General features: G+C 34.7%; 1 protein-coding gene across 3 annotated transcripts; it reads right to left on the bottom strand.

Moving 5' to 3' along the window:
- Positions 1-16,895: 16,895 nt before the first annotated feature.
- LOC107842895 (scarecrow-like protein 9) lies at positions 16,896-21,076 on the bottom strand. 3 transcript variants are annotated; one of them, XM_016686938.2, is made up of 4 exons: positions 20,829-21,076; positions 18,965-19,782; positions 17,352-18,871; positions 16,896-17,255 (listed from the first exon to the last, which is right to left on the bottom strand). In XM_016686938.2, exons 2-3 carry the CDS (start codon positions 19,710-19,712, stop codon positions 17,424-17,426), a joined length of 2,196 nt encoding a protein of 731 aa, XP_016542424.1. In that variant the 5' UTR covers positions 19,713-19,782; positions 20,829-21,076; the 3' UTR covers positions 16,896-17,255; positions 17,352-17,423. The 3 variants fall into 3 exon arrangements, with proteins under 3 accessions (XP_016542424.1, XP_016542423.1, XP_047252700.1); XM_016686937.2 differs by having other exon boundaries at positions 17,352-19,782; positions 20,871-21,076; XM_047396744.1 differs by having other exon boundaries at positions 17,352-19,782; positions 20,829-21,075.
- Positions 21,077-21,656: the final 580 nt, after the last annotated feature.

Below are 21,656 nucleotides of genomic sequence, written 5' to 3'. Positions count from 1 at the left end.
AGATCAAAGTTGAATGACTTTCTGAGATAAAAGTTCAAAGTTGAGTGACCATTTGAGTTATTAACTCTAGGATTCCCTCACCATTTGCAACTAACTCCTACTTTAGAATATTAACTAAATATATCTTTCGTTTTTGTGATCAAATTTACCCCGCTATCAAACTTTGGAGTCAAATTTATCCCTCTAATTTAGAAAATTGGCTAAATATACTCTTTCTCATATTTTGGAGCCAAGGATATAAGTTGCAAATTTTTGGAGTTGGAAATAGAGTTGAAGTTGGAGTTTGGAGTTATATTTGATCATGAATATAAATTGAATTTTGTTTTTACTTTTTCTGAAAGAAGTGAAAGTGAAAATATATGAGGCCATTTGGCCATGGAAATTATTCACTTTTTTTCCTAATTTTTTTTTGCACTTTATAAGATTTGTGGTGTTTGGCCATAAAAATTCTAAAAAGAATTCCTAAATTGTTTTTTGAAAAGTTAAAATAACTTTTTGTTGTTTTCACTTTTTTTTCAATTCCAATTTCAATTTTTATTATTACTACGTATAGCCCCAATTTTTTTAATATTACACAAAGCCCTTCTTATTAAATGTATCTAGATATTATGACATGTCTAGGTAAAAGATACTATGTTTTCGAGCCAGACTTAGGCTACTGATGTGACGCCCCGAAGTTTTTTTTAGCTAAATTTTGTTCCTAAAATATCAAGCATTGGCTTCTAGAATGATTTATACTTTTCCTCCCGGTGGAATCCCTTAGATTTCAACTTTTCATTTCGTAGATGATTGAATAAGTTTTCCATCGACATAAGATGCGTCCAAAATGGACACTCGGTGAAGAAGTTATGGTTAATTTTAGTCCTAATCGTAAAGCACCGTCATTCCTGTCCTTGGCGCGTCGTGGAGAGGGTGTAAATGACTATGGTCAATTTTCAGTGGGACTCCGCAATGGTGTCGCGTCGCAGAGTGGGCCAAATTCCCATTCGTCAATTTCTAGTGAGCCACCACGATAGTGGCGCGTCGCAGTGGCCCATGAAATCGGGCTCCCAGTTATATTTTAATACCGGTCTCATTAAGGGTATATTGGGCATTTTCTCACACCCTTATCAGTCCACAAACGAGATTTCAACCCCAATTGAGCATATTACTCATACATTCACCAAAAATATTCAAGAACACTCTCTAGGGTTTCATAATGATAATCCAAATCAATCAAGATTCAACCGTGGGTTTTCAAAATAAATTGAAGATTTGGAACCCTCAAGCCGTGGGCATCAAGAAGCATTCTTTAAATTTTTAGATAGAAGTGCGTGGGGTTTATCCTAAAAAAAAACTACATGGGCTTAAAACCATTAGAGCATGATTTTTAGATTTTTATGCATGAATTTCAAAGGGATTTTGGAATCTATGTTCTAAAATACGTACTTCGAATGTTTTAATGCTACTATTGTTTTGACCTTGCGGTCCTATCCCCTAACTTGATTTACATGTATACGTATATGTATGGAATTTGAGATTTAAGATCATTGAGAGCATAAATTATGAACTCCCTCTCGTGTATTGAATTAAAGATGATGGTTTTGTGATTTGAAAGATGTTTTCGCAATATTATAGCATTTGAGTATGATTTGAAATTATTGAGAGTGTGTTTCTTGATATAAATATGTTCTTGTGTTTAAAAGAAAGAATTGTATGTGAATTGAGAACTTTGACATGACCACCTTGTACTGTACTACTGAAATGCTTGACAAATATGAGTTCCTTGCATGTGTTTACATGAGGTTTGAGAAAGAGATTCTTTGAATTGAATTATTAAAATCGTGGTCTCAAAACTTGTGTTTTGAAAATAGAGATTTACGATAGACTAATAATGGCTCAGAGATGTGACTTGCAAGTCAATGGTATGACGATACCATATGTATTTATGCCATAACAGATTATGTTTTCAAAATATGTTTTCAGAGACTGTATGTTTTGATAGAGTTTTAAAAAGAGGCTTAAAGAGGGTTAGGTAGTTACCCGAAGAAGGTGCGAGTTCAAGAAATTATTAGCTTGAAATCGTATTTGTCGATACGGGTAGATTATTATTGTACGCTGGCGACGGTCATGTGGCGTAGTAGATTCAGAGACTCCGACCCTTGCAACACACTTAGGTTAGGGGCTTCGCTGCCGAGTTAATGGCAGTTTCCATATCACCCATGAAATTTTTCAGAGTTGTAGGGTATACCACCTAGCGCAGAAATAACACAGATTTTTCAGAGTTGAGATGATTTTTACAGAGTATTTAAAATGCCCATGTGAATTCTTACTATATGATGTACTTATGAACTGTTTTAAATTGCTCTCGTATATGTGGAATAATAAATGATTATTTTGGATATGCTTTGCGTACCAGTACATCTGTATTGACCCCCCCTCCTCCTACCTCTTAGGTTCTGAGACTCAGTTTAGGGGTCCAGATAAGCAGTAGATAATTCAGACAGCTGATCAGATTGTGCAGTGGTGAGCTTTCTCTATTCCAGAAGGCCTGTCTTTTCAGATTATGTCACTTATTTCAGTTTTGGTCTACTAGGGGCCTTGTCCCAGTTTCAGACAGTTGTCAGATTTTCATGTAGTAGATATTTCGCAAACTGAGTCAGATGTTATTTAGATGTAGTTGATTTATAGTTTCCATAGTTGTGTTGAATTCAGAATTGACCATGTTTTCGTAGAAGATTATGTTTTCGCATTTTCTTTTATTATATGAATGTTATGAATAATTACCAGATAGAGAAGGGCGTTTTGGGCCTTCATGGTTCGGAATGTTCGTCACGGCCAGGTCCTCGTTCGGGTTGTGACAATTGATCTGAGTACCTTATTTGCAATGCACCCTTGTGATAAATGATTTTCTGATACTGTGCAAATCTCATCTGATATTCTCTAGTAAAGGATGCATTTTATTCACACCTGAGGAATTGTTTATAGTCTGTATTCCATCGTCTGATCTGATATGCTTTTGCCGCAGGAACCTCACCTAGGAAGCTGGGGACATATTACTGATAATCAAAATGGAGTTGTTGTGCATCCTTTGAAGCTTTTGTGATATTGACCTCGTTGCACATTATCAATTTTGACTCATGCTAAAAGGGGAATACCCTTCTCTATACTATTTATTTGAGGTTAATATTTATTTATGTTTGTTATTTTATAGTGTTCGGGTACAAAAATCAAGAATCTGTATACATGCAACACCAACTTCAACTCTAGTTCAAGTCTAAGACAAGAATACTTTTGAAGTTACTTAACACCTTCAATACTAGATCATCAATAATCTATCTAAGAAGTGTGTTTATTTTCAGAAAATAGATGAAATAGAATTTGTAAGGCCAAGTCCCCCGACTTCATGGAGTGTCCTTAAGGAATAATTCTCCTCACTGTACCCGAGGTTATGGAATCTTTCTCCCAGGATAAAATGGCCTTTAATTTGAACAATAGTGGTACCTCAAATTGTTGGATTCAACGAACTCACTCAACAGTTTGATTGATCACATAGAATGTTTTGAAGACAAGAAGAGAGTTTGTAATTCAGAAAATTCGTGTCTAAACTTGTGGATGAAAGCAGATTTATATAGCCTTCATATGCCTCTTCTGAAAAATGGCAATGGTTCACTTAAAAGGTGTGACTTTTCCTGAACAAACATGTCTGCTCGTCCAAATATTGCATCTTTTTCGAACAGACAGACCATTTCATGAATCATTTCATTGAAGGATTGCATCCTTCCTAAGCATCAATTCTAAACAGTGCATCCTTCTGCAACATCAATTCAAAACAGTGCATCCTTTTGAAGCATCAGTTTGAAAAACTGCATGCATGCATATAACTGGAGGATCAAAACACAGAAAAAATTATTGTGTTTATATTTTCCCTTAGGATTAAATTTCTGTCAAATAAATTGTCCAAAAAGATAGATCTCATCGATCGATCATTTGCCAAATCCAAATCCAAAGCCGAAGCATCTCTTATCTTTTGCCTCACTTACCAAGTGGAATGAGTGTTTCTTAATATAAACACTTGAAAGTCACATTCTTCCACCAATGTGGGAGAAATAGTAGACTTTTCATTTTAGAGTACACTTTCCATTTAAATGTTTTCTTCTCTATTTTTTCTTTCACTTGGTTTTCTCCATTTTTCATTCACACTTTATCTATACTTTGAACCCAACAATTTCCCACATGAATGAGGAATGACTATTTTTTCATAAAATTTTATGGATAAGTATGTAATCATCAAGCAAAGATTGATTGCATCTGGATAAGTGGGTTTTCCTTTGAACTTTCCATAGTGAACATGCATTGGATGCACTCGGTCAATCGGTAGATTTGATATCTTTGAACCATCAAGCTTTAATGTAATGCCCCGGATCTGGTACCCAAAATGCTACACGGTGCTCATGACTCTGAAGTACCACAAGCTAATCCATGACTGATATTTGTACCTGTATACTACATAATATACTGTATGATTATGGAAACATAAACTGAAAGGCCATAAGGTTCAAGACTGTAACATAACTGATAAAGATATAACATCTGAATGGGGTATGAAATACCCAAAACAAAATTGAAATAGCATGATAGTCTGAACATGATAGTCTAGAAAGCCTCTAACTGACTGAACTGTCTGAATGAGGAGTTGATGGGACATGTTCCCAACTAACTCCAACTAATAAATTACTTAATGAGATAATAAATAAATGATCATATCCTCAAGATATGAGGACTCGCTATTAACTCTGACTGCTGAGACTAAAATGCTATTGATGCTATGGAGCTTGTGTTTCTAAACCTATTGTATAAGACACCATAGCGCAAATACGTCAGTACTTTGAATGTACTGGTATGCATATGAGGTAGGCTGAATGCAAAAGGGTTCATATGCATGGACAACACTAACTGACTGAATAATATGAACGTGAAAATACATACATAAATATGTAACTGTAACTGAGATCGTGATAGGACTGAATACTAAGTTCTGACTATTGAGTCTACTGATAATATGGATTATGGACATCTGAGTTTACTGATGCTAGGATACTGAATACTAGGTCTATTGAGTACTGAGGAACTGATGTCATATTATAGATAAAGGAATGACTATTTCTGACAGTTCTGATTATGAAGCACTAGTCTAATTGACTGTATCTGACAGTCTTGAAATTGAATAATGATAATATGAGTTTCGTATAATTAATATACTATTACATGATTTCATGATAACATGATTACTGAGTCTGAATACTGATAACATGAGTGATTGAATCTGACAGTCCTGATACTAATGAAACTAGCTGAGTTCCACACTGTACTGAGTTGACTGTATCTGACAGTCCTAGATTTTTATAGAACTGAACTGAGTTCTATTACTGAGATTGGATCTGTAACTAAGTCTGTGGGAAGTAGTTATTTAACCAATATGCCCCTAATACGCCATTATAGCTAAGTTGGGGTCCAATCTGTAACCCTAATTAAAAGGGTGTCAATATCGCGCCACTGGTAAGGACTAGCTGTGAGCGAACCTCATCTGAAAGTGTCCCCAAAAGAGAACGATGGGCCCCTCATCTGACAATGTCCTCAAAAGAGAATGATGAGGCCCTCATATGACAGTGCTTATCCACCTCATCAACCCTCATCTGACAGTGTTGATGTCTCAACCTATGCTAGCTACATAGTTCTGGAATGCAAGGATGACTTCTAAGAATCACATCCTCATCTGACAGTGTGTGTTCCCATCCTTGGGTTCACTCGGTGCTAATTCCTACTCCCATATGAATAGCTACTGATCATGGATTACTGAGCTAAAATGATACTAATGGTATTGATTAGCGGAGATAAACTAAGTTTACTGAGTTCCATTGATTGACGAAATGCTACTGAGATCTGAGGACTGACGGAGAGTACTGAAGTTACTGAGATTTTTGGGAATACTGAGGTTGCCGAGATTATTGAGTACTGAGATCACTGAAATTACTGGACTACTAAGATTACTGAGATTTCTAAGATTACTGAATGAGACTGGACTGCTACTAAGTTTACTGAGTTTTCCTGAGTCACATGACTGACTGAATTCTACTAATCATGGCTTGACTCTGAGTATCATGAAAACATGAAACTGGCTCTAGGCACACAGCTAAATTATCGGGTACAAGTACCCACAGGACTCGATAGCATAAAACTGATAAGACTTGACACTTCTTGAACACATAACCAATATCAACAATTTATAATACAGTAAATTAGGGATTTCATGAAGCACATGGTTATCATAATGTTATACGTGGATGGAATTGCATATAGGCATGTCATATTTCCATCAACCTAATCTCATGGACATTCCCTCAACCATTCATAATGCACACAATATCATGGAATTCATTCTTGGTCATAGGGTAAAACATATATTTATCACTTGGGTCACAATTAAGCTATAATGCATAGTTTCTATTTTCTTAAGCATTTTATCAAATACCTAGGATGCATGACTTAGGGCATAGGCATGACCATCAAATTAACACAACAAAACTTCATATTTCAACTCAATTTCACATGTTTCAGACCACATACGAGCATAGGTTCATGAACAATACATAAACATTCTAACTTGGGAATCATACAATCATAATCACAAGAATATAATCAATCCACAGCAAAATATTCATAATACAAGATTTAAAACTTGATTCTTGAGCTTCATGGATGAAAGAAATCCATGAAAGAACATTGTGCATACCTTAGTTCTTGATTCTATGAAGATTGACGGAGAGAATCTTGAATTTGAGTCTTGAATATGAATCCCCAATTGAAAACCCTAGCTTGTTCTTGAGAGAAACTTGAGAGAAACCCTTTATTTTGGATAAAATATGACTGAATCACGTGTTATTGGGTTTATATAGGGTTGAGAAATTGACCCTTTTAACCCTTAGACGCATATTTTATTTCTTAAAATTTTTTTCGATTTGGCAGGCTGGCGCGATGCGGCTCTATCATGCCGTGTCACTAGAAATTGCCAACTGGGAAATGGGCTGACGGTGCAATAGGGTGAAATTGCATTGCAATACTAGATGGGACCTGGAAGTTCACCACGACGCGATGGTATCGCGCTGAGACACTGAAAAAATGACGATTCTAAATTTGAACCCTGGCACGACGCGCTATAATCGCGGAGACTCACTAGATTTTGACGATTTCCATTTTGACCTACTCTGTGATGCGCTGATGGCTCAAGTGATATACTGTCTTACTAAAAAAGCTCTAACTCTTCGTCCGGGTGTCGAATTTGGGTGAATTCGGTATCGATGGAAAGCTTATTGAATTTTCCATATAAAAAAAAGTGAAAATCTTGAAAATAACACATGTATAAAGGTGGATTCATCTTTGAAACAAGTCTTTGACATTTTTAGGACGAATTTAAGCTAGGTAAAAGTACGGAGTATTACATTTAATGTACACCTAGACAACACATGTCACACAACCAACCTTTTACTGTTTATGGTTCTCACAATTTTGTTCTTTTCAGCTATAAACACGTCACAACTTCATGAGAGCTTAGACAATAGGCTTTTACTAACATTCTCCTTGAAGTGACTTCCACTTCGCCCTTACATAGGTGATTTCTAACTGTTCAATCCTATAGATTAAACTATTTGGTCAAATCTGTCAAATTTAGATAATCATTAAAGACTTTTCACCTTAAGTCTTATCCTTGTTTACTAAACATAGTTTGCATCATGAGAATGGGTTGGGTAATTGACAATGTTGAACCTGTCAGACACAACTTTGTTTGATCTCCTTGAACCTAGCTCTCAGGATCTCCAGTCTGCTAGGTAGAGTTACCGCCATGCTGACTTATCCTAGGCCTTAAACCATTCCCTTGGATATTCTTTCCACTTTTTCTCTAGATAGACCTTTTGTAAGTGGATCCGACACATTATCCTTTGACTTTACATAGTCAACAGTGATAATTCCACTTGAGAGAAGTTCTCTAACGGTATTATATCTTTATCGTATGTGATGAGATTTATCATTGTACATCATGCTCCCTGCCCTACCTATTGTCGCTTGGCTATCACAGTGTATACATACTGGTGCCACTGGTTTGGACCAATAAGGAATATCTTCCAAAAAATTCTGAAGTCATTCTGCTTCTTCACTGGCTTTATCTAATGCGATAAATTCAGATTCCATTGTAGAGCGAGCAATACAAGTCTGCTTGGATGATTTCTAAGAGACTGCTCCTCCACCGAGAGTAAATACATATCCACTTGTGGATTTTACTTTGTTGGATCCGGTGATCCAATTTGCATCACTATATACTTCGAGTACCGCGGGATATTTATTATAATGTAAAGCATAGTCTTAAGTGTATTTAAGATACCCCAAAACTCTTTTTATTTCCATCTAATGAGTTTTGTTGGGATTACTCGTATACCAACTCAATTTACTAATAGCGCATGCTATGTCTGGTCGTGTACAGTTTATTATATACATTAAACATCCCAATACTCATGCGTACTCCAATTATGAGTCACTTTCACCTTCATTCTTTTAAAGTGCAAAGCTCACATCCAATGGAGTCTTGGCAATACCGAATTCCATATAGTTGAATTTTGTAAGTACATTTTCAATATAATGAGACTGTGACAATGCCAACCCTTGTGGAGTTTTGTGGATTATTATTACTAAGATCACATCCGTAACTCCAAGGTCTTTCATATCAACTCTAGGGTCTTTTATATCGAACTTACTCTTGAGCATTCATTTTGTTGCATTTATGTCAGAAATGTCTCTACTGATGATCAACATATCATCCACATATAAAAAAAAAAATAACTTGGTAATTTAGAGTGTCTTTAATATAAACACATTTATCACATTCATTTATCTTAAACCCGTTTGCCAACGTGGTTTGGTCAAACTTTGCATGCCATTATTTAGGTGTTTGCTTTAGTCATACAATGACTTAATATGTTCACACATATTATTCTCCATTCCTGGAACCACAAAACCCTCAGGCTATTCTATGTAAATTTCTTCCTCCAATTCGTTATTTAGGAATGCAATTTTCACATCCATTTGATGGATTTCAAGATCATATACCTCTTCCAAGGCAATTAACATTCAAATTAATGTTATCCTTGTTACTGGCGAGTATGTATCAAAGTAATTAAGGGCTTCTTTTTGTTTAAAGCCTTTTACTACAAGTCTTGCCTTGTATTAGTCAATAGTACCATCCGCCTTTATTTTTCTTTTGAAGATCCATTTAGAACCTAAACGTTTATTTTTTGGAGGGAGATCAACCAATTCCCATGTATGGTTGTTTAAGATTGAATCAATCTCACTATTGAATGCCTCCTTCCAAAAGGATGAGTTTGACGATAACATTGCTTCTTTAAATGTTTGAGGCTCATTTTCTAAGAGAAATATTACAAAATATGATCCAAACGAAGTAGACATTCCTTGACGTGTACTACGTCTTGGATTCTCTTCATTATGTACATTCTCACTTGGTTCATCTTGAGGTCGTTTAGATCCCCCACTAGACTGTTCATGTCTAACTTTATACTGGTATATTTTCAAAGAATTTGGCATTATCTGATTCAATTATCGTATTTTCATTTATATCTGGATGTTTGGATTTATGAACCAAAAATTGACATGCTTTACTGCTTTTAGCATATCCTATGAATACTTAGTCCACGGTCTTAGGTCCTATCTTAACCTCTTTAGGCATAGAAACTTGAACCTTTGCTAGACATCACCAAACTTTGAAATATTTTAAGTTGGGTTTCCTTCTTTTCTATTTTTCATAAGGAATTAATTGTGTCTTACTATGGGAAACTCTATTGAGTATACGGTTGGCTGTAAGGATAGCCTCCCCCCACAAGTTTTTTGGTAAACCAAAACTTATAAGTAAGGCATTCATCATTTCCTTCAATGTTTGGTTTTTTCTTTTCGTAATTCCGTTAGATTGAGGTGAATACGGGGCCATAATTTGATATATGATTCCATTCTCTACACATATTTCGGTGAAGAGAGATTCATATTCTCCGCCCCTATCACTTCTTATCTTTTTTATCTTTTTCTCTAACTGATTTTCTACTTTAGTTGTGTATTGCCTAAACGCATCTATTGCTTTATCCTTACTATTTAATAAGTAGACATAACAATATCTAGTGCAATCGTCAATAAAAGTTATGAAATACTTTTTCCCACCACGTGATGGTGTTGACTTCATATCACAAATGTCAGTGTGTATTAAGTCTAAGGGATTGAAATTCCTTTCAACGGACTTATAAGGATGCTTTGCATACTTTGATTCCACACACGTTTGACACTTTGATTTATTGCACTCAAAATTTGGCAAAACCTCTAATTTAATCAGTTTTCATAACGTTTTGTAATTAACATGGCTTAAACGTTCATGCCACAAATTATAAGAATCAAGCAAGTAAGAAGAATTTAAACTTTTATTGATTTCAACATTCATTACATTCATCTTATAAAGGCCCTCAGTGATATAGCTTTTTCCTACATACACTTCTCCTTTGCTAATTATAATTTTTCCAAAAATGGTTACATATTTGAATCCATTCTTGTCTAGAAGTGAAACATAAATCAAGTTCCTACGTAATTCTGGAACGTACAAGACATTGTTAAGTGTCAAGACCTTTCCTGATGTCATGTTCAAGCCCACTTTTCCTGTTCCTTCTACCTTATCCTTAGTGGAGTTAGCCATGTAGATCATTTCTTCTACTAGAGCCGGAGCGAATGACGAAAAAAACTCTTTGTTGGCACAAACATAGCGGGTGGCACCAGAATTCATCCACCACTCGCGAGGATTCCCCACCAAGTTGCATTCTGAAAACATAGCACACAGATCATCACATTCTTTGTTGGACTCAATCATATTTGCTTGGTCCTTTTTCTTGCCTTTCTTAGGGGAATGACAATCCGTGGACTTATGGCCAATCTTGCCACAGTTGAAGTACTTTCCCTTGAATTTCTTCTTGGGTTGATTGCTTTCTTGTTCAAATTTCTTCCTTTTCTTAGAATTTTTTTTATCATCTTCTACAATATGTGCTCCATTAATTGTAGAATTCCCTTTTGACCTTCTCTCGATAACCTTATTATCCTCTTTAATACGCAGTTGGACAGCAAGATCTTCGATAGTCATCTTTTTGCGTTTGTGCTTCAAGTAGTTTTTGAAGTATTTCCACATAGATGGTAGCTTCTCAATGATCGCTGCTACTTGAAATGCATCATTCACAATCAAACCTACAAAACAGTTTATGTGAGTACGAAGAATATTTTCAATTTTTTCAACTAAGGTATTTTTCAAAGATATACCTTCCGCTAGGAGATCGTGGATAATTACTTGTAATTCCTCCACTTGAGAGACAACCGATTTGCTATCTATCATTTTAAAGTCCAGGAACCTTGTAACAAAGAATTTCTTAATTCTCGCATTCTCTGTCTTGTATTTTCGTTCTAGTGCCCCCCACAATTCCTTCGATGTCTTAGTTCCATCGTAAATATTATAGAAGTCGTCTTGGAGACTATTCAAGATATAATTCCTGCAAAGGAAGTCCGAGTGTTTCCAAGCCTCTACAATTATGAAACGCTCTTTGTCCAAGGTTCCCTCAGGCACCTCAGGAGCATCCTCACTAGTGAACCTTTGAAGACATAGTGTTGTGAGGTAGAAGAACATCTTCTACTGTCATCGCTTAAAGTCAATGCCCGCAAATTTTCTGGGCTTCTCCGCAGGTGCCATTGGTTGCGGAGCATTTGATTGACCTATTTAGGTAATACTAGTTGTCCCCACAGTCATAGCCGCATCTTGCATTTGACTTTCGTTAGTCATTTTTCCTGTCACCACAAGACAATAAAATTTAGTATTTTCAGAATATTACTTATAAAGTTAAGCAACGTTAAACTCTTCTTCTTGTTTCTAGTTAACGATAAAGTTTTTATGACTTTCAATCGTCAACCGAGTGATCTTTAACTTATGATGAAGATTTTATGTCTCTGAATCACTAGTTAAGTTCAAACGGAGTAGAAAGCTTAAAGCTTTAATCTCTAAAAATATGCAATACAGATTCTGTAAATTATTCCTTAAGATTGTTATTTTATGGTGTTCAGGTACAAGAATCAAGAATCTGTATACATGCAATACCAACTTCAACTCTAGTTCAAGTCTAAGACAAGAACACTTTTGAAGTTACTTAACACCTTCAATACTAGATTATGAATAATCTATCTAAGAAGTGTGTTTATTTTCAGAAAATATATGAAATAGAATTTGTAAGGCCAAGTCTCCCGACTTCACGGAGTGTCCTTAAGGAATAATTTGCCTCACTGTACCCGAGGTTATGGAATCTTCCTCCTAGGATAAAATGGTCTTCAGTTTGAATAATAGTGGTACCTCAAATTGTTGGATTCAACGAACTCATTCAACAGTTTGATTGATCACACAGAATGTTTTGAAGACAAGAAGAGTGTTTGTAATTCAAAAAATTTGTGTCTAAACCTGTGGATGAAAGCAAATTTATATAGCCTTCATATGCCTCTTTTGAAAAGTAGCAATGGTTCACTTAAAAGGTGTGATCTTTCCTGAAAAATCATGTCTGTTTGTTCAAAGATTGCATCTTTTTCGAACAGGCAGACCATTTCATGAATCAGTGTGTTATTTCATTGAAGGATTGCATCCTTTCGAAGCATTAGTTCAAACCAGTGCATCCTTCTGAAGCATCAGTTCGAAACAGTGCATCCTTTTGAAGCATCAGTTCGAAACACTGCATGTATACATATAACTGGAGGATCAAAATTTACTGTGTTTATATTTTCCCTTCGGATTAAATTTCTGTCAAATAAATTTTGTCCAAAAAGATAGATCTCATTGATCGATCATTTGTCAAATCCAAATTCGAAGCTGAGCGAGCGACGACGACGACGACAGTGCGAGGCATCTCTTATCTCTTGCCTCACTTACCAAGTGGAATGAGTGTTTCTTAATATAAACACTTGAAAGTCACATTCTCCCACTAATGTGAGAGAAATAATAGACTTTTCATTTTAGAGTACACTTTCCATTTTAGTGTTTTCTTCTCTATTTTTCCTTCCACTTGATTTCCTCCATTTTTCATTCACACTTTATCTATACTTTGAACCCAACAATGTTGTCAGCAAATCTTGATCTATCAATTTTGATAATTTTCTTATTTTCTCTTTTTACCTTTGTTTATATTGAATCAGCTACACAATAGAAAAATATAGAACAATATTAGTGTATTAATTTAAATTCATGTGACCTCAGTGTTTAAATGTCTTGCTTTTTTACTTTTCAAGAAATAACCAAGAACTATCAGTTTGTTCTTTATCATTTAGAAAAGGTGCAAAGTGTCTTCATTTGTAATTCACAAGTGAAATGAATATCAATTATAGAGGGGAATCAGGAAAATATTGTCGGATTGGTACTCACTCGTTCCTGAAGGAATGGCCAAAAAATAATGCATGTATGATGACCTTATTGTAATTATTCACTTTTATATGAAGTAATTTTTTACTGTACTTGAAAATTAGTGTTTAATAATGAATATTTAATATTCAACTTAAAATTGTATCTCAACCTGTTTTTGATTCATTTTTCACTTTTGAAATTTTATTTACGTAAATTCAAACATGAACATTGTTTCAACTATTTTTTTGTAAAAACATTGTAGGAAAGGCCATGAAAATAAAAATAAAAAATCATATTTTTTGTATTTTTTGAAGTTGGAGTTGTGTTTGACAATATCTATTTGGAAAGGCTTTGTTGAATTTATAAGAATCACATTTGGTTGTATGTTAGTAGGTAAATTAGTTATTTGGGCAATTTTGATATTTTTTAAAAGGTGAGGCATAAAATTATATTTAAAAAAGACTTTTCAAAAGTTAAAAAAAAAAAGAAAAAAAAATTCAAAAACACTTGGCCAAACACAACTCTAACTTCAAAATTTTTTAGTTTTTATGGCCAAACGCCTACTAAAGTTTCACTTGTTTTCATTTTTCCAAATACAATTTGTATTTGAAATTCTTTTGACCAAACACTACAATTTTTACTAAAGTAAAATAATTTTTTGAAAAAAAAAAAAAACTCATGACCAAACACTTGGAGAATCCCAACTTCTATTATATCTTAATTTTGTACGCTTACAATGTTTAATATTTTTAGAAACATGGTGCAAAAAAAAACTTGATTGTCACTGTATATAACTTAAAATCCTTTCTGTTATGCGTGCTAACAGCAGAAAATTCCAGCCCATTGCGTACACTTGCTACAAACGTTTAATACTTTATAGATCAATGAATCAATTGCGTCTCAACAAATCAATCAACTATGTCTTAGTCCAAAGTTTCAAACTAGTTGGAGTTGGCTATTCCTCTAAATCCATAACACACTTGAACATTCAGTTCCAACGATTAATGCATCGTAAAAGGGAGAAATTAAACAGATATAAAACATGTTATCCTCCCAAATCCCAATCATGGAAGGAAAAATAAACTTTTGGTTCAAATTTCAGAAAGTTCAAATTAGAGTTAATACATAAAAATGAATTGAACTTGACATCAAATTATAATTTTAACCTTAAACTTTGACAGTGCACAAATATGACCTTTAACTATTTAAAACTACACAAATATGAGCTTCGATCCTACGTGGCAAAACGCGTGTTCAACAAGCAAAACTGGGCACGTCCAGCTTAAAATCTAAGGGCATAATACATAAATATGACCTTAAACTTTGACAGTACACAAATATGACCTTTAACTATCCAAAACTGCACAAATATGACCTTTAAATGACTCTTCATTATTATTTTTCATTATTTTCGACTCAAAGATGAAAATGACGTCTAATTTCTTTTGTCATTGCGGAAAAAGAGCAATATTGAAGATTTATTAATTCGGTGGGTCAGCCTCATACGAAAAAAATCGAACTGGTATGTATATACATTATAAAGCAGAGGACGAATTTAAGTTATATAATACATCTAAATATTATTTATTTAAATATTAAATTAAAGATGAAACTATACTAATAATAAAAAAAATTATAGTTGTAATAAAACGTTATTAAATTAATGTTATTAAGGATAGAAGTAGTAGTATATTAAACTAACGTTATCAAATTAACGTAATTAAAATGTTATTAAATTAACGTTATTAAAACATTATTAAATTAATGAGGGGCGGACCTACGTGGTTGCCATGGGGTCCACCCGAATCCTCTCGGTAAAAAAATTAATTTGTATATATATAAGATAGAAAATATATATTTATGTATGTATATTAATGTTGAACCACATGAAACAAGACACTTAGATAGCCCAGTGATGTTATTTGCTCTTCTTGGGCACTTCCTTCAGCCTATTGTGCGGGTTCGGTCCCTGCTAGTGGCTGTTTTTTTTTTAAATTAAAAAAAAGCTAGGTGTTGTTGCTATAGAAATAAATAAATAAATAAAATAATTATAATAATTTTTTAAAATTAAAAAAAAGTTAGATGCTGCTACTATAGAAATAAATAAAAAAAATTATTATTATTATTATAATAATAATAATAATAATAACAATAATAATAATAATAATAATAATAATAAAAACGATGTCGTTTTAACACAAAAAATAAAACTTTGACTGTTCACAAATATGACCTTTAACTATTCAAAACTGCACAAATATGACCTCTCTCTACGTCAACCCCCTTTTAACGACATGGAACCGTGTGATTAGCTTACCTTTCCACGTAGGCGCAAGTGAGACTCACACATGGGGTTGCAAAATCGACGGTCATATTTGTTCAGGTTTTGAATAGTTAAAGGTCCTATTTGTGCACTATCAAAGTTTAAGGTCAAAGTTATAATTTAGTGTCAAATTTAAGATCATTTTTATGTATTAACTCTTCAAATTATTATTGCCACTAATTAAGAATAAACCGGCTAAATGGTTCATTTTTTCTAACTTCAAAAAGAGCTCCAAGTAGGGGTGTTCACGGTTTGGTTAAAAACCAAACCGAACTGCGAACCAAACCAAACTGATTAAAAAAACCGACATTTGGTTAGGTTTGGTTTTAAATTTTTAAAATCGATACTTATGTGGTTTGGTTTTGGTTTTACTCTAAAATAACCGACAAAATAATCAAATCGAACCGATATAAATTATATATATATATATATACATATAAATTATATATGTATACACACACATACATATGCATATATAAATTATTTATATATTATTCATAAATAAAATATAAATATTTTTTATATTTTAAATTTTAATCATGAATTTAACTTTAGTCATAGCACTTTTAGTCATATGTCTCCATCTAGTTGATGTTACGTTATGAGATTCTATATGATTTTCGCACTTTGAATGACAAATGATACTAATTGTGAAAATTATTTTGTTGTCTATGAGATTTTAAAGGTGAGTTTTATTAGACTATAGATAATTACTAATTTTGAACTTTCTCTTCGGTCCCTATTGAGCAAAAAAATTATGTGTTTACCTTTTGGGGGTTATATAATATCATTTAACACTAAATTGACATTTTAAAGGTTGAGAAACAACATGCAGTTGACATCTCATATGTTGGATTGAAGTTTTTAAGAAAAATTTCAACTTTTATCATTTACTAAAGTTATAAACTGAAAAACCGAACCGAACCGAACTAAACCGATAAAAACCAAACCGACGGTTATTTTTTTGTGTTAATTTGGTTTGGTTTTAGAAATTTAAAAACCGACTAAGTTGATTTGGTTATGATTTTGACCAATAACCGACCCAAACCGACCCATGAACACCCTAGCTCCAAGTATATTGAACAAACTAATATATATTGCTAAGTTCACCAAAATTTCGGAATACATATCTGCTGCACACTCTGCATCTACGGCTTGTCAGCTAGCTCTTCAACTTATGATTTGTATCGTAACGGTCATTCTTCTATGGGATATCGTCTCAATCAATCATTCCATTTCAGGATCAAGTACCTCATTTTGTATGCTGATGATCATCTCCAGGAACATGTATAGAACCTCATCTTGTATGATTATCAGTTCGTTATTGAAGGGTAAACAGTAACGTTTAGTCCTGTCCATACTAGAAACTGAGGGGTTTGGCAACCAAATGATTTTGTGTTACTTCTGCAAGCATCACATTGAGCAGCCATCTACCTGTGACACGACATTGGCAAATTGTGTCGAATATTAGAGTTTAAGAGAGGTGCACAAGATATAAAAAGAATTATGTAGCTACATCAAGAGTCTTACAAAAACGGAATTTCGTCTGCAACTAATGTGGATGGACTTGGGATTCAAAAGGAAGTATGTGTTTCAAGTTTCTTAAACAGGTATCCAACAAGATATGGCGTAAACTGTTCTTCCTTTCCACCCCAGCAACAACCACTGGCTATCTTCATCAATTATAAAGTCTCTATGGTATCCTAACCTCACCTTTTCTACAGCCCTATTCACGAACTCCTCCCGGTCAAAAGCAATCTGTGTAAACCTTGCCCCCAGAATACGAGCTTGCCACTGCTTGTAAGTCTCTGGCCGTTCAACTCTTTCCCACCCCTCACAAGCTATGACATTCAGGGCTTCCCTCCCAAAGATCTCTCTCTCAATTAATCCTCTTTCTGGAATCTCACGGGGAACAATAGTTTCAAGCATATCAAAAAGTGCTGAAAAGTGGAATAAGGCCTCACGAAATCGTGTGACAAAAAAAGGGGCACTATAGGCCCCATTGACAACACCATGGATGAAGATATCTGGATTGATCTCCCTTATGAGGTTGAGAACGACAGTTCTTGAACTGTCAACTTTGACAGCCTCATCATGCAGGTTCTTAAAGCGATACAAGCAGTTGACAGCAAGAAATTCATCCTTGCCTAGGTTTAGATCCTCGACTGTGATGGTCTCCCATTTCTTTGCAATTGCATGATATTCAAATGGAACATTAAAGGACTGAGCATAGTCAGCCAAACGGCGACCTGTTTCCTCAATCCGTTCTGCTGGCCTGAAGCCTGGTTGAGGAAACTCTATACCAGTAATACGAAGCTTTGGTGGCCCTCCTTCTCTTTCTGCAATACGTTGGATGAATGTAGGCCACTGGAAACCATACAGGATGCCAAAGTCAATGACATGAACCCTTGTCGCATTCTCTGCCTTTATCATGATTGACCTATTTGAAGCAAAACTTGAGATCTTACTGAAAGGGCTAGATGCAAGATACAAATGGTAGGCCTTCAACAGATCTGCTGCAGATGTTCGTTTATTGACAAGTGCTTTATAAATCTGGCTACCAGTACCAGCCAGGCGCGCCTCAAGACCATCTGCAAAGCAATGAGCCAATCTCTGGTTTCCGTCTCCAAAAGGGGTCGAATGTTGTCTGATCTGTTTTAACAGTTCATTTGCTGTCCTGTAATCGTCGGCAGCAACAGCCTGTGCACAATTTAGCAAGAGAGTTCTCAAGTCTATGACTTCCTTCTTTCTACCCTGTTTCTTTCCACGGCCCTTTCCTCCTTTTGATCCTTTTGATATCTGCACTGTATTAATGCATTTAGCATTCCTCAGGTCTTGTCGATAAGCTTCCAGAGCTTCCTCTCCCTTCCCCATGCTATGAAGCAAGACAATATCAAACTCCTCAGATCGTAGAGTTGATTCTGTAAAGACCGCTGCCTGTTTGCCACACCTTTCTTCTTCGATATGATTATCCTCCCTCTGAGGATTTTTCTTCCCTCTTGCCTCAGTTGGTGAAGCCTCTCCCTCATCCTTTTCTTCCACCTGAGCAGCTGCATAAGCAGCTTGTGTTTTGAGCTCCCGAGGTGGCAAGTTATTTATATCTACACTGTTCAACAACTTATTACTAGTTGGGAGGAACTTACTTGCTTCTTCAACTCCTTTATGAAAGTTCCACATAGATCGACTCTCATCATATGTATCAGGAATATGAAAAGAACAAACAGGAGAGTCTAAGAATCCATCTACGATATTACCACTATTTGATGAGCATACTGAAGAATACGAGGTATCATGAAATGAAGGGACTTTGAAGCAAGAGGAATTGTAGTCCTTGGAAATGTTAACCGCCCTTGAATCAACTAGGTAACTACTACTGTCAATTGTATTACTTGTTGAATTGTATATACTTCCAGCAACATAGTCATCAGGACTCTCACTGTTCCGATCAGTAAACAAATTTTGATGAGGTGATGGTGGATTCTTCGTGCCAAGGGCCTCATAGAATGACTTCTCTTTGGCTTGAAGTTCCAAGGACTCTTGAAGCATGTCTGTCTTGTCCTCCATGTCTTCTTCCATTAGCATCCGATTTATATAGCTCAACACTGCATCCGAGAAATCAATATCTTCATTGAAGTCGTCCTCAGCGCCAAGGTTAGTTCTTGACTCCACATTAGTTGGTAAACGGTCACCGCTTATAAATCCAACAGCACCCAAATTGTGCTGCACAAAACTATTTTCCAACCTAGGACCATTGAGTAGCATCTGATCTGAATAAATAAGTCCACATCTTGGTCCATTTCTCATCCTCTGATCTAAAGAAATAGGCAGGTATTGGTTTCCTAGTCGAAAATTACTCAAAGAACTCGGATGATCATTAAACCTTGGATCCATTTCAACCAAATTGGTAAAACCAAACCTCAATGTCAATGATGCCAAATGAAAGTTGCAGCCACATATATATCTGTGACAACCATATACAATTTCAAGATCAAAGTTGGAACAAACACAAGTGATATCTCTCAAGAAATAGCAAAAAGACGACAACTTTAACAACCCCATAAAATCAAGAAGGCAAATTCTGCATTACAATTGAATCTTTGTCACTCTTTAACAATCCACAAGTTCCTTTTTTCCATATACTCCCTTCATTCACTTTTACTTGTCATGTTTCGCTTTCACATTTTAATATCAAGATTCAAACTATGTGAATCTTGACCAACATTTTAAGATGTATTTTCTCACGTATTAATATGAGGAAGGTTGCAACTTCTAGTATTTTTCAATAGTTTTCAAAAATCTAAATTTAAAATCAAAAAATTAAATTAATCTAACTCAATATTGCTCAAAAAATTAGTCAACCTTCGTAAAGTGAAAAGTGACAAGTAAAAGTGAACCGGAGGAAGTATTAGCTAAGGGGCCAGCAAGGACTTCCACTAAGTTTATCAATACAAAATCCTATAAATATTCCATATTCAATGTTGTAACCACATATAAATCTGTGACAAACATATACAATTTTAAGCTTACAGGTGGAATGCAACAAGCACAAGCAATATCTCTTAGAAAATCGCAAAAGAAAGACAAACTTTAACAAGCCCATAAAATCATGAAAACAAACAGCAAATTCTGCATAAACAAAATTGAATCCTCATCACTAGTTAACAGACAACCCCACAAGTTTCTTGCTCCAAGGGCTCGTTTGGTTGGGGAACAAGATATCTCGGGATTAGTTATCCGAGATTATTATTCTACCCTCAATGTAGGATAAAAAATAACACTATAAATCCAGTGATAAGTTACACCGTGATTTTATCCCAACCAAACATTACATATACACATCCTAAAGTTAATTCCAGGATTAGTAATCCCTTATTCCTTGTACTAGTACTAAATCCTATAAATAGTTTCAATGACTTCAACATCAAATTGAGCTCAATTTAAAGTGTTTAAATAAGAAACCTAGAAACTCCCATATGGAAAAAAAAAATAAATAGAAAATGGACATACCTTAAACCTATGGAGAAGCAAAGTATCGATGAACAGAATTACCTTATATCTGTTACTAGTGTTAGGTGGGACTGTTGCTAGTTACTAATGTTAGGTGGTAGGTCCTATGATTTAATCGAGTTGCACGAAATATGTTAACTTATGAAAAAAAAAAAAAAAAAGTGGAGAAGCTAGCAAAGTGAGAGTGAGATAGAAGAAAGGTGTTCAAATAGTATTTGTAAGATTCTTGTTAGCAAGTAATCTGGTCGTTGAAGTGAACCTAGTCACATTTTCACATTAAAAGGCCATTGAACCCCACGTGTCAACAAAAGATGCTCTCTTTGTCCCCATCTATTTATGGGAAAACGTTGGGAGTAGAGGGTCCAACCACTTTTTGTATGTATTCTCAGCACGAATTTCTAAAGTTTCTAAAAATACAATAACAACAATACTAGTCTTAACTTGCATGGGTGATGAGTTGGTGTAGTCAGATATCTATTATCTGTTGGTACTAAATAGAATTGTGATTAAACGGCCAACACTTCATGTGTTTCACATGCTTCAATCGTTATTTTAGTATATCATTCTTAATAAATTACTATATAATAAGTTATTTATGATTTTATATATTAAAAATAGCACAATACATAAATATGTTCTTTAATTTAGCCTTAGATCACATCTATAGCTTTCAACTTTGGGTGTGTACAATTAGACATTTAAACTTGTATAAAGTTGAACAAGTAGATATATATATCTTATATAACATCCTACGTGTATTATGCCACATAGAACATATGCGTCTACTTGTTCAACTTTATACAAGTTTAAGTGTCTATTTGTGCACAA

Source organism: Capsicum annuum, chromosome 9 (genome assembly GCF_002878395.1).
Source record: "Capsicum annuum cultivar UCD-10X-F1 chromosome 9, UCD10Xv1.1, whole genome shotgun sequence".
In the NCBI taxonomy this organism is placed as follows: domain Eukaryota; kingdom Viridiplantae; phylum Streptophyta; class Magnoliopsida; order Solanales; family Solanaceae; genus Capsicum; species Capsicum annuum.
Note: the sequence above shows the minus strand (reverse complement) of the source record. Positions and strands in the feature narration are given on the sequence as shown.